General features: G+C 39.3%; 2 protein-coding genes across 2 annotated transcripts; one reads left to right on the top strand and one right to left on the bottom strand.

The window, feature by feature from the left end:
* Positions 1-3,218: 3,218 nt before the first annotated feature.
* LOC127379274 (protein mono-ADP-ribosyltransferase PARP14) lies at positions 3,219-12,984 on the top strand. Its single transcript, XM_051428672.1, has 14 exons — positions 3,219-3,497; positions 4,534-4,664; positions 4,933-6,441; positions 6,523-6,759; positions 6,897-7,121; positions 7,221-7,275; positions 7,392-7,538; positions 8,008-8,070; positions 8,156-8,332; positions 8,416-8,598; positions 8,729-9,355; positions 10,126-10,262; positions 10,399-10,579; positions 11,116-12,984. Exons 1-14 carry the CDS (start codon positions 3,326-3,328, stop codon positions 11,400-11,402), a joined length of 4,131 nt encoding a protein of 1,376 aa, XP_051284632.1. The 5' UTR covers positions 3,219-3,325; the 3' UTR covers positions 11,403-12,984.
* Positions 12,985-13,040: 56 nt separating this feature from the next.
* f13a1b (coagulation factor XIII, A1 polypeptide b) lies at positions 13,041-25,869 on the bottom strand. Its single transcript, XM_051428673.1, has 15 exons — positions 25,721-25,869; positions 22,509-22,728; positions 20,199-20,387; positions 19,241-19,489; positions 19,022-19,140; positions 18,837-18,944; positions 18,302-18,476; positions 17,847-17,985; positions 17,458-17,561; positions 17,211-17,299; positions 16,834-16,987; positions 15,867-16,142; positions 15,485-15,645; positions 15,207-15,343; positions 13,041-14,338 (listed from the first exon to the last, which is right to left on the bottom strand). Exons 2-15 carry the CDS (start codon positions 22,693-22,695, stop codon positions 14,197-14,199), a joined length of 2,229 nt encoding a protein of 742 aa, XP_051284633.1. The 5' UTR covers positions 22,696-22,728; positions 25,721-25,869; the 3' UTR covers positions 13,041-14,196.
* Between the last annotated feature and the right edge of the window lie 69 nt (positions 25,870-25,938).

Genomic DNA, 25,938 nt, shown 5'->3' with positions numbered 1-25,938 from the left:
CTCTGTGTACAGCGGGGCTGGAGTTCAGCCAATCACCTGCCCAAAATAACCCCTGAGAGAAGCCATTCAAGTGCAGACTGACAAGATTGTTGTTGAATCAAGGATTCTGTCACCAGGCATTTGTGTCCTGTGCTGTTCAGGTTCAAAAGACAAGATGACAACCAATTATCACATCAGATTAACACGCTGTATTGCCAAATAATTATGTAGTTTTCAGTTCTATAGTTGGTTGAAATTTGTATTCACTGACTAAACAGAATGTGAACATGGTGGCTTATAACAATGACAATAACATAGAGAAATATCACCCAACTCTGCAGCTTTATGGAGCTTTTTAGCCTCTTTCTGCTCATTGTGTTTGGTTTTACAGTTTCAGTCTCAGCATTACCACATTTTTAGCAGCAGAAGGCAGCTGTTCTCTTCAAATAAGCTCTGATAGTTATATATATTAAAATTAGTAACTGATTTGTGATATATAGTTTTCTTTCCCCACTGGATTTATTTTCAAATGGTTAAAATAGACACAAAAATTCCTCACATCTACTTCATGTTGCAGGTTTGTAGGAGTGGGACGAGTAGAAAAAGCAGAAAAGATAAATTCACTCACACTGTCTAACTTGCAGTACAATTTATTTGCAACTTTTCTTTTCGGCCTTAAACCTTCATCAAGGCAAATGGTTAATGATAATTAGAAGCCATCTTAAAAAGGGAGTGGCTACACAACTGTGAACAATCATTCCCCACCTGCAGCAAGGAGGCTTTAATGATGTGGAGCTAGGAGACCACAGTGCCAACCATTGACAGTATATGGTCCGTGTATGTTTTGGTCATTGGATTTTCCTTTCAGAAACGGGTATTAAAAAACAGAAAACGAGTGGTTATTTGATTTTCGTTTTAAAATACAAAAATTAAAATTGAAATACAAGGCGTTTTTCTTTTTCATGGTCAAAAAGGGATGAGCGAAATTTAAAAAATGATTCGATTTTCATTTTCTATTTCATATAACAAAAAATAAAATCACTAGAAAACAGAAACGGAAAAAATACCTGTTTTTTCATATTCTGAGACCGGATGTTGTCATTTACAGGACGGTGCTGTGTAGAAGAAACAGTAGGCTAGTAGACTGCGGTCAATCCAGCCGTGAGTCCGATCTCCGTGGTCAAATCAGCCGCACTTAAATTTAGAGTGTACAAGTATTCTCAGCATTATGGTAAATGCGGAGAAACAGCGTATTTACTTCCGGTTTTCAAAATAAAGGTATTTAGAGCCGTAAGCTATAATTAAAATATGTTACATTAAAGTGTTGTGCCCCTGATGAATAAAAAAAAACTTTATATCAAGTATCTTTACTGCACCAGTGTGGAGAAATGCCAAAATAAAAGTCTCATATTTATGCCTCCAGAGATTGCATATTTGACCATATTTGAGGTACTGTAAAAACATATTGCTCAGTGTTTCCTGGCTACTGATGGTTTATTTGACTTTTACACATATGAGACTACAAGCATACTTAATATCAAGCATTTTTATTGTACCAATTTGGAGAAATTCAACAATAAAAGTCCCATATTTGTACCTCCATGTGGCATATTTTCATATATTTGAGCTACTGTAAAAACACTTTGCTCAATAATTCCTGGCTATGGATGGTATATTTGACTTCTACACATCTAAGACTACAAGTATACTTAATATCAAGCATTTTTACTGTACCAATTTGGAGAAATTGAAGAATAAAAGCCCCATATTTATACTGCCAGATTCCATATTTTCTTATATTTTTGAGCTACTGTAAAAACATATTGCTCAATATTTCCAGGCTATGGGTGAAGCATTTTCATTTTACTTCAATAATGCTGCAGTAATCATGACAAAATTTCACACAAATGTTTGATAACATCTTGATAATATAAACACTAAACACAAAATCCTACACAATTCTAATTTGTTTACTTTTCACACAAAATGCAATGCCAGTCCACATTCTTCTTATTTTGCTGCTCTGCTGTGTCCATTTGTAGGTAAAAGGGAAAAATAATTAGTTTTAACTTCAAAACACCATTGTACCTACTGTCTCTTCCTCACATATTATTTTTTATATCATTCAGTGTGACAGCTGTTGCAGGTGGTTCCACATACAGTTTACATTTTTACAGTAGCTCAAATATAAGAAAATATGGAATCCGGAAGTATAAATATGGGACTTTTATTCTTAAATTTCTCCACATTGGTACAGTAAAAATGCTTGATATTAAGTATGTTTGTAGTCTCATATGTGTAAAAGTCAAATATACCATCAGTAGCCAGGAAACACTGAGCAATATGTTTTTACAGTACCTCAAATATGGTCAAATATGCAATCTCTGGAAGCATAAATATGAGGCTTTTATTTTGGCATTTCTCCACACTGGTGCAGTAAAGATACTTGATATAAAGTTTTTTTTTATTCATCAGGGCCGCATGAAACACTTTAATGTAACATATTTTAATTATAGCTTACGGCTCTAAATACCTTTATTTTGAAAACCGGAAGTAAATACGCCGTTTCTCAGCATTTACCATAATGCTGAGAATACTTGTACACTCTAAATTTAAGTGCGGCTGATTTGACCACGGAGATCGGACTCACGGCTGGATTGACCGCAGTCTACTAGCCTACTGTTTCTTCTACACAGCACCGTCCTGTAAATGACAACATCCGGTCTCAGAATATGAAAAAACAGGCCTTTTTTCTGTTTCTGTTTTCTAGTGATTTTATTTTTTGTTATATGAAATAGAAAATGAAAATCGAATAATTTTTTAAATTTCGCTCATCCCTTTTGACCATGAAAAAGAAAAACGCCTTGTATTTCAATTTTAATTTTTGTATTTTAAAACGAAAATCAAATAACCACTCGTTTTCTATTTTTTAATACCTGTTTCTGAAAGGAAAATCCAATGACCAAAAGATACACGGACCGTATATGGTACCAACACAATAGTGGGCACAACCACCATAAATAAACAAAAAACCTTTATAAATAACAATGTATCACACAATTTCACTACATATTTTCAAATCAACATTATAACTGCTGGGTAGAAACACCATAAAAACATTCATCGATCTTATCTCCATCATTACATTCCTCGGATCAAAGTACTTTCGACAAAACAGGTAAGAAAAGTACCTGGGTGTGTCTATGTGCATGAGGAAGAAAGCAGAGACAACTGCGTTTACCACAAAGTGAAAGTGAAACAAAACAAGAGCTCAGCAGAGCACAGTTTTACGGACAGCTGCAGCACGTATTTAAAGTTTTCCTGTAAGTTCAGACTCGTTTGTAAAATGGACGATTACCAGCACGAGTTGTTCTTTGAAGCGAGAGATCTGTCGGACAGAGAGAAGGAGAAAGTCAGGAGACACTTTCAGAAAAGACGCGACTCTGGAGGCGGTGATTGTGGATCGATTCAAAAGTGTGGAGGCCAAACATACAGCATCTGTTTCAAGGAAAAAGAAGGTACAAATGAGTTATAGTCAGAATATATTTTGCAGTTTCAGTTTGAATTGTTGTTGGGATGTTAAACTGTAACTAAGTACATTTACTCCAGTACTGTAACTTGCCGGAAGTACGAATCTGAGGTACTTGTGGTTTAGTACTCAAGTTTTATGCATCTTCATATTTAAACGCCACTACATCTCAGAGACAAATATTTTACTCTTTAAATACTCCGTTACATTTATCTGACAGGTTTAGTTACTAGTTACTTTTTAGATTACAATTTTTCCTTCCTGTCTAGTGAAAATCATGTATGTCCAAATTTGATCATTTTGAATTTAATTTAATTTAATTTCTTCTAAACTGAAGCATTAAATGTTCCTTTATGGGTTGAAGAAATTCTCCTACTTCTCAAGCTTCTTTAAAACCCATTCTGATGATTTTATAGAACAGGGGTCTCAGATTGACTGACAGATTGACTCAGATTGACAGATTGAGTACTACAAGAAAGCACAATATTCGAGAAATATTTCCATTACTAACATCATACTTATAAAATACAAACAGCTGCTTATATTTATTTTTTATATCATTTTATGTTATCTGATCTCTTATCAAGCGTTGGCACACATTTGGGAGAACCTTTGTCCTTTGCCATTATATTGCACCACACCAAATATATGCTTTAAAATAGCAATGTGTTTATATTTATCTGTGAAGGGGTAGTTTAAAGTGAAATGAAACAGCTAGGAAGAGAATCTTGGAAATCTGAGATCCCAATATGATCATATTACATTACATATAGGAGATCAGGGCCAAAAAATATATAAAATATAAGTAGCTGTTTATGTCGTTAAATTAAGGAAACTTCACACTCTTAACAATATAATACAAGGTGTTTGCTTTTGGCTGGTGGACCACCATTTTGTTTCAGTTTTGGAGTCTTAAATAAACCCCTGCTTTAGATTAAACTACCCACCAAGATAACACGTAGTTCAAATAAACTCAACCTTAAACATCTACTTTTATTTTTGATACTTGTAAATTCTTTTTACAGATCAGGAAAGGGTTTTGCAGAGGAAGTTTCACACCATTTCGCTTCCAAGTGGGGAATTACAGTTGGTCGTGAGTCGAACCACTACGCCACAGAACGCCAATCAGCCCTCAACAAGCAGCCTATCATCACAGGTAAAATATTACTCCTATAAACCTTTACTGGCACTGTCATGGTTATGGTAAACCCCGTCGTCAGAGCTTAATGATCTGGTCCGACCAGTTTTCCAGGGCTTTCTGAGCAGTGTCAATATCTAATAATAAAGATGTTATGTGTGTGTCATAGAGCTGTTGACAGTTTTTACAATATTGTTTTAGAATTTATAGATGAACAAATGCAGTATATTATTATTAGACTTGCTATTTATTAATTAATTTGTTTGATATTGCTTTTCTTCTTTAGACATTCACAAAAACAAACACAAAAGGCCTTGAGAAGATTTTCAGGCTAGATATTTTCCTGCTGTATTACCTGAGAGACAACCCTAGGGCACTTAAAGTCTTACAGAAACAACTCTCTTCTATCAACTGCACAGTGGAGTTCGATCTAGATGAAGAGGAGGCAGTGGTTAGGGGGGATGTTGAGAAGGGGTCTGGAAGCGCCTTCAGTGCTGCAGAGAACTGGGAGATAGAAGTGGATCGCGTCCTCATCGGTCTTACTGAGCGCTACCTCTGCTATCACGTGCTTGAGCCAAAAAATTTAAAAATCCTATTGCAGGACCGCTCTTTTGTGACTGATGATATCAAAGTGTACACAGAGAGCAGTTATGCTGTGGTTGTTGGAGAGGTTGAGGTTGTAAATCAGAAGATTGCAATCCTGGAAAAGAGCCTGCCAACCAGGAAAGAGTTACCAGTTGTTGAGAAGCAACTCCAACTGATAGAAGAAGAGTTTAATCGAGAAATCCACGCACATTGCCCAGAGGTTAAAGTCCACAGAGGTAACGCCATGATCATCCTGGAGGGACCGGACAATGAGGTGCAGTCAGGAGCTACAAAACTTGATGAACTGATCAAAAAGGTACAGGAAAAGAGAGTTAAACTGCCTACAGCTCTACTTACCTTCATAACATCCAGCGGTGCCATCTCCAAGTACCAGGCTCGCTTCAAGCAGAGACTCAGAAATCCTGTTCTCCTAGAGGTGGGGTCAGATCTGGTCCTGTCCAGTTTGTCCTCTGATGCCCTTGATGAGGCTATGGCAGCACTGTCGAGAGACTTGAGCGTGGACAATGTGCAAATACAGGGAGCTGCGGCTGTACCTCCAGATCTCGACAAAGTGAAAGAAATTCTGATCAAAGCCAAGAACGAGGCAAACTGTCGAGAGCTCAGAGTGGATGTCAGCTTCATCCCAGACCCCAGCAGTACCGCAGCCATCAAGGTACGACTGGTGGGCTACAGTGAAAATGTGAACAAGCTCAAAGAGGTTCTCAATGACTACCAGATTAACCAGGTTTGGACAGAAGAAGTACTGACCCTGCCATATCCTGAACTGGTTGACTGTTTTGATAAAATCTTAAAAATGATTGGTGTGAAGGACACCAAGGTGACCATTAAAGCCTCAAATATTCCAAACCCCTGTGTGCTTGTGTCTGGCCCCCGCTGTCAGGTCCGGGAGGTCCAGGCAGACTTAAACGCAACTCTAGCCAGTCTGTTATCAGATACTTTGGTTCTAGATGGACCAGGGGCTCAGTTGTACTTCCAAGCAGAGGGTAAAATGAACAAAGATCTGATAGAGAGCTCCTGTCAGGTCCTTATCAAGGAACAGCGAGGTGTGTCCTCAAATGTGAAAACTAAAACACAAAGCATTAGGTGCCAGAGCAACCCCGTGTCTCAAAGGCCCCACCTCACTCCTTGGAGCACTACAGTCAACAAGACAAGCTTGGAGATCAAGCTCTGCAATTTGGTGGATGAGCAGGTTCGACAATTTCTGTATTTAAGTACGATAGCAGCAATGAAATACTCACGCTGATACTGATATTTTAAATTATTTCCGCAGGCGAATGTGTTGGTGGTCCCAATGCTCAACAAGCAGCTAAAGTCTACTAATATTGGTAAATGCCTGTTGAAAAAAGCAGGAAATGCAATCAAGTCAAACTTTGAGTCGGTGGCAGCGAATTGTACCATTGCTCCTGGTGATGTTCTGCAGGTGGCTGGGCCTCCATCTCTGGGCTGCACCAAGCTCTTCTTCATTGAATGCTTGCCATGGGATGGATTCAGAGGGCAGAGTGTGCAGGTAAAGTGAAACACAACTCTACAAAATTAAAATCTGCTCTCTATGCTGGTTTATTTTGCAAATTCTTTAAAACAATGTGCCGTGCAGGGGTAACTTTGAAAACACTGTGGAGATGTCTGATTTTTGTCATTTTGTAGGCACTTAGCAATGGGCTGAAGAAGTGTTTGGACCTCTGTGTACAGCAGCAAGTGTCCTCAGTGGCATTTCCAGTTATCGGACCTGGAATTGTTTTAAAATTCCCGCTGAGGGAAGCCATTCAAGTGCTGACTGAGAGAATTCATCAGTTTGGATTGTCTGCATCCTCTGGGCCTCTCTCCACCATCCACATCGTCATTAAACCAGATAATCCTGATTCCGAGGAGGTGACTGTCAACATTTGGAGAGCTGTTGCAATTGGTTTGGACGATGCATGCTTGCAAGATTTATTGATGAGTGTTTAATGCTGGTGTTTTTTTTTACAGAGCTACCATGAAATCTACAAGCACCTCAGCTCAAATATGAACCAGGGAGGCCAAGGTAAATTAGACATTTCTGTCAGCAATTCAATATTTCACTGTTTAAATTAACATTCTGAATTATCAGATTAAATATCAGATTAAATATGAAACATGCTGTGGCGTTCTTCCTCTCAGCAATCTTCAGGTCCCTCACCAGTGACCTTGATGATATCACAATGACAGTAGGAGGCGGGGTTAAACTACACCTGGTGTTTGGTGACATCACTAATGAGACTACAGATGCTGTGGTGAACACGACCGACTTCGTAAATTTCCAGAACGGTGGGTGAGAGCTGCTGTAACCGAGGATTTCCTATTGAGCAGAAGACCATGTTGTAATTGTTATTTTTAGCCATGTTAGTAGTTTTGGGACGGCAGTGTAAGTCAGTAGGTTTATGACTTTGTTTCATGCTGAAATATCTCAACAACTATCGGATGGATTGCCATGAAATTAGGCACAAATATCCAGGGTGCTCAGAGGATGAATCCTAATTACTTTGGTCAAAATAATATTGGTCCAATACTTTGGTTTATGACTAAATACTTGGAGAACTACTGCCATTCCCTGCAGTCTCAGTTGTACTAGTGCTAACGTATGCTAACATGCATGTTTATATTTGAGCATGTGATGCAGCTGATGTTAGAATTTAGGTCAAATAACCACTGTGCCTAAGTATAGCCTCTCAGAGCTGCTACCATGGCTGTAGACTCTAAGCCTGGTCCTGTTATAAATACAATCTTTACTCCGCAGATGGTGTGTGCAAAGACATCTTAACTGTAGCTGGACCAGAGGTGGAGGCCGAACTTAAAGCAGGTGAGGACAGAGGACACAATAGACATTTTCACAACACATGCTTTACAGCTTCTTACTTAAGTTGTATTTGTTGTCTTGTGTGCAGCAAAAGTAAACCAAGGGGAAGTTTTTGTATCCCAGTCTGGATCGTTCCCCTGTGAAGCCATTTTACATGTGTGTGGACAAAGGGATGCAGCTATCGTCGAAGAACTGGTGTGTAGCATCATCGAACATTGTGAATTATATGGATTCACATCCGTGGCCATTCCTGCCATCTGTGCTGGTAGGTATTCTGTAATGTCAGTTTTTCAGCTCAAATCAGTGTCAGTTTTAGTTCTGTCAGTAAAAACTCAAACAATTTGGCAGGAATGGGAGGGTTGGACCCTGGAGTCGTGGCAGCTGCCATCATCCGAGGGGTCAAGGCTGCCATATCGTCCACTCCTCTCACCAGTCTCACCGACATCCACCTTGTCCTGATCAAGATCAATGTCTTCTTGGCGTTTAAAGAGGAAGCAATGCAAATGTTTTCCACTGCTGTAATCAACAGAGGTAACAGGACATTTTCACAAACAGCCTTTTTCTTTTGTGTTTGCTTAGAAATGTGTCGCTTTTTTTTAATGGGAAAGTCATTATTTTATTGGGGATTTAACTAATTGCTATCTTTCTACCTACTTTGCAGTGACAGCGCCTCAGTTGTATCAGGTGCCACAGCAACAACCCCCTTCGTTTTTAAGCTTAGACCTAAGCAGCCATTGTATCGTCTCCACAAGTCAGAAGTCCGTCTTCCAGTTCCTGGGTCTCTCCAGAAAGGATGTTGACGATGCCAAGTCAAAGCTGAAGGATCTGTATCAGGCTCAGTGCTCCACTCAAACCTTCAAAAAGGAGGAGCTGGAAAACCTCACACAGGATGACATAAAGATTCTGGAGCAGCTGGTGGAGACTCACGGTCTGTACATGCAGAAGGACCAGACTGGCCAGGGCTGCTTAACAGTGAGTGGGTTAAAAGATGGGGTGAACCAGGTGATGCAGATGATTAATACCTGTCTGCAGGGCAACCTCAGAAGAGAGGTAAGATTAAGGGAGGAGGAGGATTTGTACAGCCGCGTGGCTTGGTGCATCCTGGGACATAACGGCAACTGGGAGAGACTCCCCAAAACAGCCAATCACAACCTGGAAAATAAAGATATAGCAAGAGGGATAGTGGACGCACAGAGTATCCAGTGGAGTGTGGATCTACAGAGGTTGGACGCCACAAGACAACTAACTGGACAGAGGGCGAAGCTGAAACGACTTGTGAATCTGCCAGGTGAGGAGATGAACATTGATGTTACAAAGTCTGACTGATACTGCAGTTTGAGACCAATACAAACCAATAAAACTATATTACTTTAGAATAATAAAAATCTAAATAACATAATGGTTCTGTGGTCTCCATTTTAGAATCATTACACAAATAAATATTAAATAAACATAAAATAAAAAACAAATAATAAAAAAGCGAATCCTTGCTCTGGAACTTTCAGTCATATCACATGATCTTCATCTTCAGATTTAGTTTGCCGGGTTTTCATGGAAATGTAGATCTTAAAATCTTTTTTGTCACAAAGTAAAAGAAAGTAAAGTAAAAATGTGCATGTATAATATTTGAATTACCATTTATTGTAAAGATAAATGCTGCCAATCCAACAGTTGTTTATGCAGCGTGCTGCTTTAGAATTTATCTTTTCAAACATACAATTTTAAACTGATGCAGTATTTCTTATCAATGTATTGATTGGGCTTCATTTAATTTGTATTTCATTTTAAGAGACTATCCCATTAAATACACACTTCAAGTAGCTCCATGAAAGATTTTCTTTATATCAAAAGTGAAAGTGCAATAGAGAAAATGGTCCCACTCTCTGTATTTTACCTTGTAGATTTACCTTACTTAATTAAACAAAATTCTGCTTCTCAAGGGAAAAATATATCAAAATACATAACAGAATTTATGCATTTTGATTTAGAAAAACAGAAAACACATTTACTTACAATATCTGTAATTTTCTATTAATTTTGACCTTCAACTCTCTCCAGACTTCACTCTCCCTCTGTATTGGGACAACATGGCTGACGGTGAAGATTTTCAGACGTTCGTGCTGCAGCATTCCTCTCCAGAGTACCGCACAGTGAAGGAGGCCTTCAAACGAACTGTCCAAAGGACTGTAATGAAGGTGAATGCAGTACTCAAAATTGTCATTTTGGCACCTTCCAGTTAAGCTCTATGATAGCTTAAAAGCTTTGATCTTCTTAACATAACGTTCTTAACGTGCAATCATCACAGTGCATTTTGTTTTGTTTTCTTGATAGATCGAGCGCTTGCAGAATGTTCATCTGCGACGTGCCTACGAAGTGCAGAAGAAACACATTTCTGATAAGAACAAACTGGAGGGCGGAGCAGGTGAAAAGCTTCTGTACCACGGGACAACCCAGGACAACTGTGACTCCATCATGAAAACTGGTTTCAACAGGCGCTTTGCTGGGCAGAACGGTAAAGATCTTTTGTGTGCAGGGTCGTAGTTAACATTGAGGACTCTGAGATCACGTTTTCTGCATTTTCTCTGGGATGTCGGGGTGACCTGGTGTTTAAATTCAACAATTGAAACGTACACATGGTTGGACTGATCATATACTTAAAGCAGCTACAAGGAACTTTCATTTTGTGTTGATTCTGGTGGCCTCTGTGGACAAAAGCGGTAGTGTTTCTACCACCTCAATTTGTCTGATATTGATGCTGATGGTCTTGTTTGTTTATGTCACGTAGAGGCTGAGACTGAGACAGAGACTGTCATAACCAGTCCTTTTAGTACGTTTAAATGTAACTAACTTCAAGCAAAAGAAGCAAAAAACGAATGGGAAATAAAAGGACAGACATTTTAATTGAATTTTCTGATGGTTACATTTTATCCTAATCCTAGTTCCTTTAACTGAGGAACTACAGATGAGAAAACACTCAAATGAACAGTCTTTTGTTTAGGTATGACGACTTTTATTGAGTTGTTAATTCTCTATTTCTCTCATTCTCAGCAACTGCGTACGGTCAAGGAACCTACTTTGCTGTAAATGCCAGCTACTCAGCCAACCCCACCTACTCCAAGCCAGCTGCTGATGGTTCTCAGTTAATGTTTGTGGCCCGAGTCCTGACTGGCATCTACACTTTGGGCCGAAGCAACATGAAGGTTCCTCCGCCACGCAATGACCAGCAGCCCCACGACCGCTGCGACAGTGTGGTGGACGCAATAGTTAACCCCAACATGTATGTTGTGTTCCACGACAACCAAGCGTACCCAGACTACCTCATCACCTTTAAGTGACTCTGAGGAGGGCACAGAAAAAAGGCATATGATGATGATGATATACGATGGACTTATTACATTAAAGAACACATTTAGGCCACAAACATGTCAACGTATACACATCACACAACAGGATCCTTAAGTCCATACCAATAGAAGTGGATACAATTGCACACAAAAATAAATAACACACACCAAGCATTCTCTAAAACCTCACACACCAAAGTCAAGTCAACACTGGAGAATCCACTGTGAGCTGGACCCAGCATGCACCTGTTGGTCATGCAACACTGTGGGTGTGTTTGATTTGAGTCACTTATTGTGCTCACTGTGTGGTTCATTAAATCGGTGCTTAATTAATGTAGAATCAGTAGGCGATTTGAAAGGGGGTGCTATCTCTATTGTAAACAAAATGCCAATAACCTGCCATCCCTTCTCTTCATCCCCTGGTACTGAGGTGTGTAATAGGTGGACCGTGGTTCCTGTTCAGACCCAGACCTGTAACCGGTACATTATTTAGAAAGTGAGTGAGATATCAGAGACATCATAAACTTGGTTGAGACCGTTAACGTGTGAAATGGAGTTAACAAAAAAATATTATTATTGTTGCACCATTCACAAACTGCCAGAACTGGGCCCAGCTACGACTGGACCTCGCACTCCACCTGCCGCTCGCCCAGTGACATTTACATTGAGAACATATATTTCTGTGTCACTTCTCTGCAGCTGCAGACTCACCAGCAGCCTTCTTCACTGCTGCAGCTGCAGATTTGCCTTCTTTGGTTTCTTTCTCATGAAATTTATCAGGAACTTTTCATGTGACTTGATTTTTTTGTAATGAAATTACAATACTTGAGGTAAAAACGACAAAAAAGTAACAATGTTACTTCTGAGAATGAAGTAAAGCTAAAATAAAAGATGAGCTTTCGATTGTTAGATAGTTAAGTTTGCTTAAAGTTGTAGTTGTATAGTTTGTGAAAGTATGTTTGAGGAAAATTTAACATAAATATAATATATAAATGGAGTGTTTGAGTGAACGAGGAAGGCGTAGTTTTGTTTTTGGCTTCTGAAGCCGTTAATGATTAAAGTCCCTCCAGTCAAAAATATGTTTTTCTTCTTGTTTCTACAGTTGGATGTTTGAGCTTCACTGTGCACAATGATTTGTGTGTGGAGTTTGACACTAGAAGGATGTTTTCACATTCATCTGCTGAAAGTGGAAAGTTTCTCTGTGCTCACTGATAGTCTGATTTTTAAGGGGCGGGGCCTATGAAGCATGATTTGTGACATCACAAATAGTTTGGAAGTCAAACTAGAAACTTGAAGCAACCATTGCACAAACACTGAAAATGGACTTTACAGTGAAGTGGGAGACATCTTGTGTCCATCAGGAAAACTGTAGAAATACATTTGTATATTAATAGATTCAGGAATATTTTGAGCATATTTAAAGATTTGAATATGGAAATTACATTTATTTATTTTTTTATGTGGAAAAAACAAATCAGACACACATTACTGTTCTAAGATACTATGTGTACATGTCTGGAGGGGATTTTGGCTTTATACCAGTCTGAGAATAAATAAAATTGGTCATATCATTGATGGTTTCACTGTGAATTATTTAGACTTTCACCACTGACTTACACAAACACACACTTACAGTATAGGGAATCTTTTATTTGGTTGATATTTATTGATATAAAGAGGTGGAAAAAGCTCTTTACAGTTCTAAAGCAGAAACATTTCAGTTTAATATATGTACTTCCATAGTGGGAGTATTTGTATAGGAAATGAAACAAAGCATCGAATGGGTCACTCCTATCTCATATTTAAAGCTCTCTTTGACTCGATGTTTACTTACTGCTTTGTTCAGTCTCGCTGCCCTTATCAAACCTGTTTCTAGCAGCTGCGGGAAGCTACTTTCAGCTCTGATAAGTCCACTAAACTACCTACCAAGCAGCAAACAGACAGAGTTAGAAACTAGCTGCTGAAGACCATTGAACATTTAGCAAATAATGACAGAGATATTTGTCTCAGGGGTTGGTGGTGACTTAAACTGAGTTAAAATGAGAGTGCACACATCAGGTCGGCAGCACACAGCTGGGTGGGTCGATAATGTTGTTCTGTCTGTTGGACTTGTGAAGGGGCCAATGTTTGCTCATACGTTAGCCCTATTGACTTCATAAACAGTACCTGACAATAATATGTCAGGACTGTGTGTCTGTCAGCTTGTTTTGGACGTAATTCTGCCTCCTGGTAGCCAAATAATTGATTTAGATTATTTTTATTGTCTCTATTTTTAATTGTTATCTACACTTGATTGTGATTCTTATGCACCGATGTCCCGAGGCAAATTCCTTGTATGTGAAAACTTACTTGGCAATAAACCTGATTCTGATATAAAATAAACAGGCTGTGTATAAAATCCCTCCATATTCACTCAATAGAGTCCTGTATTTACACTAATTTGATTTTATTTTGAAATGTATGCGTTGTGTAGTGCCCTCAAAAATGTCACAAAAAGAATATAATTGTTTTGTTTTTTAGCATAAAAAATTACTTAGTCAAATGTTTGATACGGTACAAAAATGTGTGGATTCACCTCTTCTTAAACTAGCACTTTTAGAAATGACTGTTTTCTTCGAGATCTAAGAGATCTTTGCTAATAACTAAAACTACCACCATCGTTAAATGCTGAAGCTACACTTGTTAAACTGTTGTAAACCTACAGATACATAACTATGTCATGCGCCTATATTTGAGCTGTAAGTAAGTTGAGTGACGGTGGGCGTCAGTGATCCTGCCGTGATCCTCAGGGCGCGATGGTGAGAGTCGCCTGGCCGTGGACCTGACTGAGAGCAGGACAGTCCAGAGTAGCGATCACCCTGGTGCTGCCAGCCCTCTGCGGGGTGAAAAACTCGGTCCAGGTCAGAGAGGAGCCTCTTGGGATCAGACTGAAACGAGCAGGGTTAGAGTTAGATACCAAAAGGACTGGGCTGATTAGTCAAAGACATCAAAAACAAAAAGCTGTGACATAATAAGGTAACTGGATTTCATGGAGAGGAAGATTCAGATGATAATTATTTAAAGGTTTAATCACTACGAGCGCCTCCTTTCACATTGTTTTCACTATATCTTTTGATACATTGTTATTATAAAATGTGAATTGTAGCTTCTTTAAGTAATGATAGAAAATAACATTTCTTTCTTTAATTAAGTTTAATTATAACAACACATCAAAATGTCATTCTGCAAAGGATCCATACCTTTATTACATCCATAAAAGCAACATGCATAGCATAGTAACATTTTAAACTACATTTTTCTCCCATTTTTCTCCCATAATCAAGATATTTTATATATATATATATATATATATATATATATATATATATACACATACACAAGAGCATTATACAAGATAGCTGCCATCCATATGTAAATATACATATTTGAGTGTAAATGCCACATGATGGAGTTTGAATTCTGCAGCCCTGTGAGAGTTTTATGCTACACTGACATGAATGAATAAAAGCTGTAACATAATTAAAAAATGTTGCTTTTTATGTGAAAACAAGTGATTTTCACTTCGGCTGAAGGTTTAAGTGGTTATGAGAAAGGTACCAGCTTAACTTTATAAAATAATTTCTAACATGTACAGATGGAATATCCTGGTGAACTGAAATATTTTCTTTGTTTTGTATGAAAATATTTTATTTTTCAACAGGTCTAACAGAAACATATAATATAATATAATATTAGATGAGTAAACTATGAAGATTACACTCACACAAAGACCTGTTTCTTCTGTGCTGACCTCACCTGTAATATTTGAACTTGGGCGGCATGAGCCCGGGTCCTTCCATGCGGATGTAGACGCCCTCCAGGCTGAAGTTGAAGGGGTTTGTAAACTCCACAGTAGCCATCATCTCTTCATTCACTCTGCCCCCATCGGACACCTGAAGTACACAAAAGTGTTTAGATTCAAGAAAAGGTCATTTGGTAAAAAGAAAGTAATAGAAATACATTTTAAAATCTTCTATAATGCAAAGTCTGTACCAAAACGTATAACCCGAATAAAATCAAGCAGAATTTCAGACCGTGACGATGAGTTTGGGATTGTGGAGGGTGACGACTTTCATGGCGGTGACGATCTGGCCGGTCTCCTTGACCTTCCCGGTAACAATAAAGTGGAGGTTGGCCTGTTCCACCAGACGCTTCATGTAGTTCTTTGATTCGATCACCACCACCTCCTTCACACCTGGAGAACACAAAAATTGACTCTGCATTGACATTCTCAGGCTTTATTGAGTGCCTTCTTGTGTTTAATACGAGTTGTAGTTATGTCTAATGATTTCTAACAGTTAGTCTTGGTAATGTAGTTGGTGTTGTCTGTGGTTGCTGAATCAATATGAGTGTATTTCTGTTGGCCATTGGGGTTTTATTTGATTACGATAAAGAGAAAAGGATTAACTTGCTCACTTTTTTTGGGGCCAATCGTCACTGTGGGATCCCTGAACAGGAACTCGGAGCTGGTGACTCCGGTGTAATAGACCACACTCCCGCTGATGTAAGCCTCCACAACGCGGCGCTGGTCGCTGCGGTTTATGAACTCCAGGCTCAGCTCGAAGTCGTCGCCCATGTTGATCTCCAGGGTAGGCAGGACCAGGTCCACATCAGCCTCAGGAGGGTTGGACTTCTCTCGTTTACAGCCATACTCCTCCGCTTTTTCCAGAACGGTCCGCTCCTCCTTACTGCCTGGATTGGGTGAATGAAATATATTAGTGTATTTAACCTTCCTGGTTATATTTTTACAAAGTCTGCATATTTGGACTTAAAGCAGTCTAAATCCTCGTTGGCAGATTCATGTCACATTTGTGGGACCAGAATTGGCCCAAGTATTTTGGTCCTTTTCCATGTTCCAGCTCTGGCCTAAACCAAGTCAGAATGATGCCAACTGGAGCTGTTTTCCAGACCAAAAGGATCCCAAGTCCACAACCCAAAAACCTTCGCCAAACCTGGCAACCACATAGGGACACATAGCTGGTCATCTGGTGCCAGAACACAACCGACTGTGCCAACACTCAGCCATCATCCAGAATGAACACTGTAGTAGGGTTGGGCAAGTGGACAAATATAGCTCCCGAGTCCATTTTTTGGGTGTTTTGTCATTTTATTTAACTAATTTAATGGTCTACCTGCTGTTACGTTCAGCGGCACATGTACACACACTCTGAGCCAAATTTTAACATAACACTGACTTAGAGGCTGCTTGTGTAAGATAATTCATCACAGGATAAATATATTCATGTTAGTGTGTATTTGAAGTCAGATACAGAGGCACACTTTCAGCATTTTTGTTGTGATGGTTGATCAGAAGGCTGCAGCAGAGAAACCGTTTCTGCCCACTTTTAAGACACTGTGATTTGTGTTGGATGAAGTCACTGACCTTCAGGAAACTTGTATTGATCTGTGATGTCGAGGCGGGTCATGTCTCCTGGAGCTTTGGTCAAAATCATGCGGCCTACATGAGTCTGGTTCACTTTGACTGGATCCATAGTCCCGTCTTTTCTCCGGGAATAAAACACCACATCACTGTTGACCTGAAGGGAGAGAGATTATCCAAAAATCACGAGCAAACCTAAACTGAACCGTTTTGAAGAAGAGCGCTGAGAGAGAAAATTAAACACTGTGTGAATAATACTGTCCTGTTTAAGAAATGAGGAACAAGTGAGCGACACAAGACTTGCATACAACCACTTTCTCAGCCTTTACAGACAAAATAAGACATAAAATGATACTGAAAAATGTTGTTTAAAGACTCACCTCAGCAAACACAAAGGCAGCATCAAATGGGTAGCAAGTCTGCCCATGTTTGATGGCCTGGACTGATGCAGGCCCACATCGGTACATGCCTTCATGGACAATGGAGAAGAGATTCAATGTTGACTCAAAAATTGACTCAAAAAACTGAAAACAGTGGCCCATTCATTTATTTATATACATACAGTACAACCCAACAAGAAATGTATTCACATTTGTGTGAAAATTGTGTGATAATATTATTATTTACCATCGCTGGTCTCCTGTGGTGTTGCATCCACAACCTGCCAGCCTCCAAAGCCAGTTGGGAGGTCTGGTCTGGACATGTAGCACTCATTCCAGCAGTGATAGTTCCTGACAATGACAAATATTATTTCAAATAATATTAGAGAAATTAGTCTAATAAAACTCCTGTCTGTTAAAATTGTCTCTTCTCTGCATAAACTGCTCGAGTCTGTACAGCGGATAATTTTTATTGGGGCATTTTCTACATAAAGATAAAGAAGTGTTGGTTAGACAAACTGAAGGATCAATGGTACAATACCTACAGGCCACACTACCAGCAGGTAAAAAAACAAACCAAACATTAAAATGCCAAGATCTCTGGTTTATAGCAAGCTGTCATGGAAGATGTGTTACCAGATGGAGTCTTTGGTGCGATTGCGGTCGATCCTGCCGTTGTCATCCAGGATAATGTCAGTTTTCAGGTTTCCATCATTGTCATGAGCGGAGTAGTAGTTGGTGACGACCCGCGCCGGGATGCCCAGACAGCGCAGGACTACACAGACAGGCAAAGACAGGATAGAACGTTTTCAGGTGAATGAACTGACCCAAAGTGTGTAAGTATCAGCCAGGATAAGAGATGAAAGCTTCCTTTCCTATCTCCTTGAGCCTAGGAATAAAAGGAAGTTGGGTATTTTTATCCCACAATTCCTTGTTTATCTGTCAGACACTTTCAGATTTACGTTGCACACGTTGCCTTTCCCTTTCCCATCTCCTTACAACCTCTCTTTCTCATCTTTTTCCATAACGTTATGACCTTTTCCACTAAGGTCAAGAAAAAATTTAGAAGGGGTCTGCAAAGTACTACTCACAGGTGTTGAAGACGGCGGCGTAGACCCAGCACTGAGCGTAGCAGACGGGCATCTTGCTGCTGGCATAGCTGAGCAGGATTTCTGTGCTGCCAGTCCAGGAAGTGGGTGCCACTCCGTAGGTGTAGTCACCGCTCCAGTTCCCCACCAGCACGCCGTCATCATCACGAGAGTTCAGCTGAACACAACAAAGAGCAGGTTTTTGACATTTATTGTTCTGATGCAATATAATCCTAAAATGTTCTGTTCAACAACTAGTATATTATTGAAATTCCTAGATATATAAGTAGGGGAAGATGTAAGTTACAATAATGTAAAGCCATCCTAACTTGTGGTATTAATACTGCTGGGCCAATTAGACTAAATTATACACACTGGTCCTCTAAGTGAAGTCTCATGGAAAGAAAACGGTGAGCAAATAGATTAATTTTATTCACTGTATCAACAATATTGTACATTTATGTTCTGTATGTATTGACGCATCATTTAACCGTATATGTTATGTTTCTGTTTCATATGTCTTTAGAGGATTTCTCACCATAGCAGAGGCCTTTCTGGTCACCTTGATGGGGTCTCCTCTGTTGGTGATGGGCATGTCAGACCGGTCCATGATGTACAAACAGGCATCCAGAACTCCATAGTTAAACTAGGAGAAAAAACCATTTAAGTCAAAAAAATGGTTTGAAAATCACTCTTGAAGTCCTCAATTTGTCTTTGTACTACCTGTCCATAGTTCCAGTTTCTCTCAGAGATGTCGTCGTATGCACCGTGGTAGATGATCCCCATCTCAGTCATCACACACTCCTGCCTCTGTTCCTCATCATCCAGAAACACAGCATCAGCTGAGGAAGGACAGCAGGTCATGTGGATGTTAACGGGCATGAAAGATAGACAAAGGCCAGTAACATGTTCAATAAAATGGTCATGAAGCTGAAACCGAACCTGCCGCCCAGGGATTGAAGAGAATGTAGAGGGCTCGGCTGTCGTCACGTCTGGTCCTACGGATGCCGAAGGGCGTCATTACAGCGACGTACAAGTGGTACTTCCCCACAATGCAGTTTGCCGCAGTAGTGATGCCCAAGGTGACCGTGTTTTCGGAGGTGTTTGTGATGCGGCCCTCCCAGGAGCTCTGACGCTCGCTGGTAGGGAAGACAGGAATATAGGTGCCTTTGCTGAACTGGGGGCTGGAGCCTGGGTGAACAGGGAGGCAAATTTAACACATAGTACAATCGAAGGTAACATAGTAATGAGACAGGAGGGAGCTCTCTTTAATTGAGTTAAAGCATGGATCAAGTTCTTAAGTTCTTGAGAGCAATACTGACCTCAATATTGAACTCTGCATTAGCAAAGCCAGTGGTTAAAGAGGGAAAACAAATCTGTGTCTTTTTTTCCCTCTGATCTTCTATTTCTTACTGTGTAGGATTACCTATGAAAGTGTTCAAATTATGCTGTCAAAGAAACTCACTCTCTTTGAAATCACTCTTTGATTGAATGGCTCGCAAGCAAAATGGGTTGCGATCCACTCCTCTAAGTGGCACTAAGCAAAGTTGTCATTGGCAAGAACATTTCACAATATGAAGTGGCAGTTCAAATCTTGGGAATAAAACCCACTTATATACACTCTAAAATTGGTGGTAAGAAAATACTAAAAGCCTTATACATAATGAGAGTTATTTTTCTTTTTCTCCACCATATGGGAGCCAACATCAACAAACTATGAAGACAATGTTACTCATAATTATGAGACAAAAAGCTATATTTGTATAAAAAAAAAGTACTTCAGTTTGCTGATGTGATATCTTATCTTACAAGCTTTTGATGCCTCTACAAAAATGTGACCGACTTCTAACAACCGCAGGAAGGAAAACATCACTTTTCAGATCATTAAAACTAAACACACCGATGGTAAACTCCACAGCGAACTTGTCTTCAGCAGGTTTGTAGGGACGATTGAACGTGATCTTGACCTGGAACTCTTGTCCTCGACGGACGACGAGATAGTCAGAGTTGTACGACACGGTGTGGTGTTGCATCTTGTTGATCTCATTGGGCCTCCTCATCATGTCCACATCCCAGATGTCAAGAAACTCTGAATGGAATGGAAGAAAGAGAGAGAGAGAGAGAGAGAGAGAGAGAGAGAGAGAGAGAGAGAAAGAGAGAGAGAGCAGGATGTTGCTTGTGTTCTGACTTTGTACTGTAAATGTGTATACAAAAGGCTGCAGTACTTATTTTTCATATTTAGAAATCATTAAGATTGTCTGTGCACACACTCCATACACCTAAGAGTGATGTTTCCTGCTGCAAGAGGAAGGTTTACGGTAAATAAGGTCTTTTGGTACAAGGTAAAAAAATGCTTCCAGTAAAAGTAGAGGAGATGCAAATGGTTTAGTGATTATGCAACTAACAGTATATAACATAAGTACATAAAAACAACACATGGTTTAAAACAGAGTGTATAATATAAATAAACACCCAGATAACTAATTGATTAGTCGGTCATTGTGAACACATGAGGGGGCAGCATAAATAAACACCCCTCTGCTTGATTTGGTCTGAATGCTAACTAAAGTGCCCTTTTTTAAAAGCTTATTTTAAAGAGACAGCCTTTGAAAGAAGAAATAACACAATCTCCCTTTTACAAATCAAAAGTTTAATTAATAAGAAATAAAACACACCATTGCTCCGTTCACTACACTCAAGGGTTTTGCTGCTACATCCTTACTTGGTTTGGTATGAGCAGTAGCTTATGGTGGCTAATGTTAGAAAACTTTGAATAAATAATAAATAAGATAAATATTGTTGCATATTCACTGATCTTTTGTTTTAGCATTCAGCATTATCACATAACTGTCAGTAAGGCCACAGGGGGTGCTGTTAAACATTTATATGCCACACAGGGGAACATAAGAGTCTGAAATACCCCTCTGGTTATCCAAGACGCTCATGTGGTTAGTAAATGCCACTCTCATTGGGAGTTGGGGGGAAACTGTTACCCTGTGCATATTTGCCCCTCTCACGCCACTGCCTCCTTAACAAATCACTGTTTTCTTGCCAAGCAGTAGGTTGAGAGTTGACATTAAATCCTATCAGGTGTTTGCAATCAAAAGTCAAATAAAGTGGGAAAACAAAGTTAAATTTGATTGGAGAACTGCTCAGTGGTGGAGACCATTTCTCTCAAAATGTGTCAACAGTTGTAAACTCATCTAAAACCTCAGTGAGGTGTATATAGGCTACAGTTATTTGTGACTGTTTCCTGACATCTTGTTGTTCTGCTCTAATGTACCACACACTAAATTCCAGTCACTGCATTCATAAATTCCTGTCACATCTAGATATCTCCCACTGTGCAGCTTTCTGAAAACAACACAGGGTGGAGTGTAGCGACAAGCTGCAGGAAGTGAGCAGAATTTATCTTGTTTGGACGCCATTCATGTACTGGACGTTCTGCAAAACCTACTGCAAACTGTGTGTCACTGTCGGGAAAAATACTTTATCTTCTCCAACAAAGACGCACTGTGACATCTGTCTTCTGCCCTTCAATTATTTAAAAAAATAAAATAAATAACATTCTATCTAAGTAAGATCTTTAATATGACCTTTTTCTACAGGTTGATGAGTTACAAACACAATACATTTTAAGTTGGTTCAAAGCTGCCTAAGTATATGAGTTAAAATAACTTAAGTTGAATAATAAGTAGTCTCATTAAAGTGGGTAAGAGTAAAAAATGAGTTAAACTTAATGTGTTATGTTGAATTGAGAACTGTTTAGTCATAACAAATGTGAAATCTGCTTCCTATTTCCATTTTCTCAGTTTCTAAGAGCCATTTCTTCTTTTGACATGAAGAACTGATTCTGCATTCAACATTCAAAGATGATTTCAGTTAAATTATTATTAGAAGACGGTTGGGACTGAATTCAATAACCTCCATCATGTTTTCATTTAGAAGAAACATGACTGATCTTAACTTGTGTTAAAGAGATATTGCAAGTTTCCATCAAATATTACTTCTTCTAACTACAAGAAGAAGGATCTCTGAAGGGTGCAACTGTCAAACAATGCATGGTGGGAAGTCAGGTTTCTTTAGAATGTAGTTTAATGCTCACTCAAGCAGCACTTTCAAGTCAAAAAGCTTGAAACAAACTAGAAATATTAAGTTGAATTAACTCCTCTAAACTGCTTTATGATGTTCAGTAAGTGAGTTCTCTCACCAGTCAGAGGTGGAAATCCTCTTGGGCCCGGTGCACCAAAGTACTCCAACTCAGGTATGTCGGTTGTTTCAGAGTTGGAGCTGGCGATGGGAACTGCGGAGCGTCCACGGTTCGTAATCTTGGGACGGGGTCCAGTGGGAACAGGTGGGACAGAAGAGGGAACCGGGGTGGCATCTTGATCAGACATGGTGGTGGTAGCTCAGGGTGGATGATCAGTCAACTGGAAGGGGAGAGTCAAGGGAAAACAAATATCTTGCATTAGTTTAAATATTTTGGAAATATTTAGAAGAAGTTGCAGCAACCTTCAAAACTCTGACATCAGATTCAAAATATGTCAGTTTAATTGTTCATCCATGCAGTTTCTAAAGGCTGAATTCCCATCATGCTCCATTCATTCCTGCATGGTAGGCAAGCTGTTTTCAAAACCATCTGCTTTACATCTGTGGAAAAACTGTGTCCTTGTCCCTTTTTATTCAAGAGGGGAGGATTTTCAAATTGGAATAGCTGTTAAAGCAAAATGCATGAAAAAATTCGAACTTGTGAATGATGAAACTTCCAACATGCCTGGACGAAGCACACACATGGAAGTGGTTTGCATGGTTTGTGGGTTGGGTGGAGGGGAGTACACACACAGCCTCTCCCCTTCCTGTAAGATGCTGGTTAAGAAAGACACTTTTAGTGTTTGTCGATTTATTTTCACTTCACAAATATTGTGTGTTTTTGTGGTCACGGAGAGAGAAAGTTTTAACACAGAGCATTAATCATGTTTATGAAAAGACAAGACAAATAATTGAGTCATTCGTGGTCATGGAAAGTCTTACTGTGGTCTTTGTTAGGGTGAAACCATGTAATTATGAATGTTATGAAGACATAGCAACCAGATTACACATAAAATGTACTGAAAATTTTGACATAAACACATAATAGGCTATAAATATCCACTGAGATTCTTTATGTATTACCTTATATTGCATGCAGTCAGACTGGGACCAACCACTCCTTGAAATAAAATAATTCATATAGGAGTACTGACGCTATTACTAGTGGTAGAGAAAGTAAAATTAAAATTATTACCAACAATAACAGAAGTATGAAAAGATGTAAATTACTCCTGCCCGACCTTTTTGCAGGATATGGACAAAATGTTGTGGTTTAATATGTGGTACTAAATTGAATATATTTGGGTTTTGGACCGTTTACTGAACAAAATACTTCAAAAAAATTCACCATTTTAAGCAACTAATTGATTAGTTAAATGTAAAAGTGCACATTAATGATCAGTAATGAAAATAATTGTTAGGTGCAGCCATAGAAGCATCATGGTAGTGGAGGCAGTGAGAAACTAATAGTGCTTCTACAATACAAGTAATAGTAGATGTATTAATGGGAGTTTTTCTAGTAGAAACATAAGTGCTCCAGATAAGTTATTTCTATTAATGGTTGACCAGAAATGATCTTAAAGAGTCAATAAAGGTGAAAACAATTAACCAAAACAAAACACAACTGACCACTAGCAGGCTCAAACTTAGCCCTGGGTGTAAACACATCAAATTGATGAAAACAAAGTCCCTCAGTGAATTCAGAATGACTCACAAAATCCACATGAAATAGGACTATAATTACATCAACCCTTCAGCCCACATGGGGTCTACCTAAAACCTGCTTCCAAGACCCCGAGCGGGCTGCCACTGCAGGTCAGAGAGGCATGAAGTTACAGCCACGATGATTATGTAAGTATGTGGTAAGGCGGATTCAACCATTAAATACACAACCACTGTATTTATAAGATGCTAGCAGGGTGTACAGTGTGTCAGGTTCGTGGTACAAACACCTGCCTGAGAGAGTGAGACTCACTGTTGCATAATGTGGGTGTGTGCTGGACGAGGGAGAGAGAGAGAGAGAGAGAGAGAGAGAGAGAGAGAGGCTTGGGACGACGTTTGGCTGCGTGAGTCATCGTTTAACACAGTGAACGCTCTGTTTTCACCTTAACCACCAGTGGCACCGATAGCAAGCTTACCCTCTGCAGACTGGCAGAGCGACAAGTGGGCAGACAGACAGACAGACAGACAGACAGACAGGCAGACAGGCAGACAGGCAGACAGATAGCACAGTGCTGAAGAGTAACTAAGAACAATTTACTCAAATACTGCACTCAAGTACATTTTTACATGATATATCTGTTATTCTACATTATACTTCATCTCCACTACATTTATTTGACAGCTATATTTGACATGAAAACATGATAAGCTTTTACTAATACATTTGTGGTTTCCAATCTCTTTGACTTGAGACTCCTTACAAGACTTCTCACATTAAGGTGTCTACGAGCTGTTATCGCTTCCACCAAGGAGCGATTTTCACTCTAAACTTACCAGAAAAGAGGGAAAACTCATGAATATTGAAGGCAAAGACTTGGAAAAAAACTCCAATATATCAATACAAATAGTTTAATCAGTTTAATACCACTCAGATTTATCTTAAGTATGGAGTCACATAAAATATAAAAACTCAAGTCAAAACTCAAGTCTGGGGTTTGAATAAACTCATTTAGTTTCTTCACACCACTGCGTATCGGTGACCTAAAACCTTTCCATGTCTGAGACACTTGTGACACATGTGCACACACACATGTTTAACACAACTTTGGCAAATGCTGACGCAGGAGAAAAAACAGTTTACCAGCAGAGCTGAGCCTGTTTGTGCATCAGGAGGTTTTGTGCTCACTATAAAACTCCTGTGACTACACTTTTCCTAGAAAAAACTCAAGTTAAATAGCCCAAGTTTTGCATGTATAATATACTTTTAAGAGACAGAAAATATGCATTGCAACAGCTGAGGAGGAAGATGATGACTTTTACATTTAAAATTGCTCTTTTGTTACTGTTACTACTACAGTGAATATAAGTTCAACAAGTTAATGATCCCTGATTATTAGGATGAATCAGATGATGGAGAAGCACATTTCAGATGATAGAAAAGTGCATCAGTTATTGAATAATTAAGAATTTCCAAAATCTTAGTATGTTTCACCAAAATATCCTAAAAGATTACACAACAACTGCAGCATGTTTTAAATGACTCTCAGCTGTATCATCTAATTCATTTGCATCTTCACATCTGGAAGGTATAAACAAAACACAGTTACCAACTGCTGAGGAATTACGGTGCAATAAAAGCAGAACTATTGAGTACAGATGCAACCTTCTTACCTGTAAAGTAAGTCTGAATGCAGAGTGGATGCACCGCAGATGAAGTTGGAGAGAAGCTGCTGTTGGTTGGAGTCGGTCTACTGCTGCTGCTCCGTCTTAGGAGACTTCTGCTCCTACTTATATACCCTACAGGGGGGAGGAAGCACTATCCGTGTTGTGTGTGTGTGTGTGTGTGTGTGTGTGTGTGTGTGTAAGATCTTTGCTTGTTGTGTAACTGG

This window comes from Dicentrarchus labrax, unplaced genomic scaffold (assembly GCF_905237075.1).
Source record: "Dicentrarchus labrax unplaced genomic scaffold, dlabrax2021, whole genome shotgun sequence".
Classification (NCBI taxonomy): Eukaryota; Metazoa; Chordata; class Actinopteri; family Moronidae; genus Dicentrarchus; species Dicentrarchus labrax.
The sequence above is the reverse complement of the archived record's forward strand: the minus strand, read 5'-3'. Positions and strand labels throughout refer to the sequence as shown.

Bases quoted from the DNA above. Each gene is read 5' to 3' on its own strand.
- f13a1b (XM_051428673.1), bottom strand. From the start codon at position 22,695: ATGTCTGATCAAGATGCCACCCCGGTTCCCTCTTCTGTCCCACCTGTT. The intron at 17,562-17,846 runs GTAACACATCTT...TGTCATTGTCAG, and splicing joins CGCACCAAAGACTCCATCTG to GAACTATCACTGCTGGAATG. The intron at 14,339-15,206 runs GTGAGGTCAGCA...TGCTCGTTTCAG, and splicing joins CCCAAGTTCAAATATTACAG to TCTGATCCCAAGAGGCTCCT.
- LOC127379274 (XM_051428672.1), top strand. From the start codon at position 3,326: ATGGACGATTACCAGCACGAGTTGTTCTTTGAAGCGAGAGATCTGTCG. The intron at 4,665-4,932 runs GTAAAATATTAC...TTTCTTCTTTAG, and splicing joins CAAGCAGCCTATCATCACAG to ACATTCACAAAAACAAACAC. The intron at 8,071-8,155 runs GTGAGGACAGAG...TCTTGTGTGCAG, and splicing joins GGAGGCCGAACTTAAAGCAG to CAAAAGTAAACCAAGGGGAA.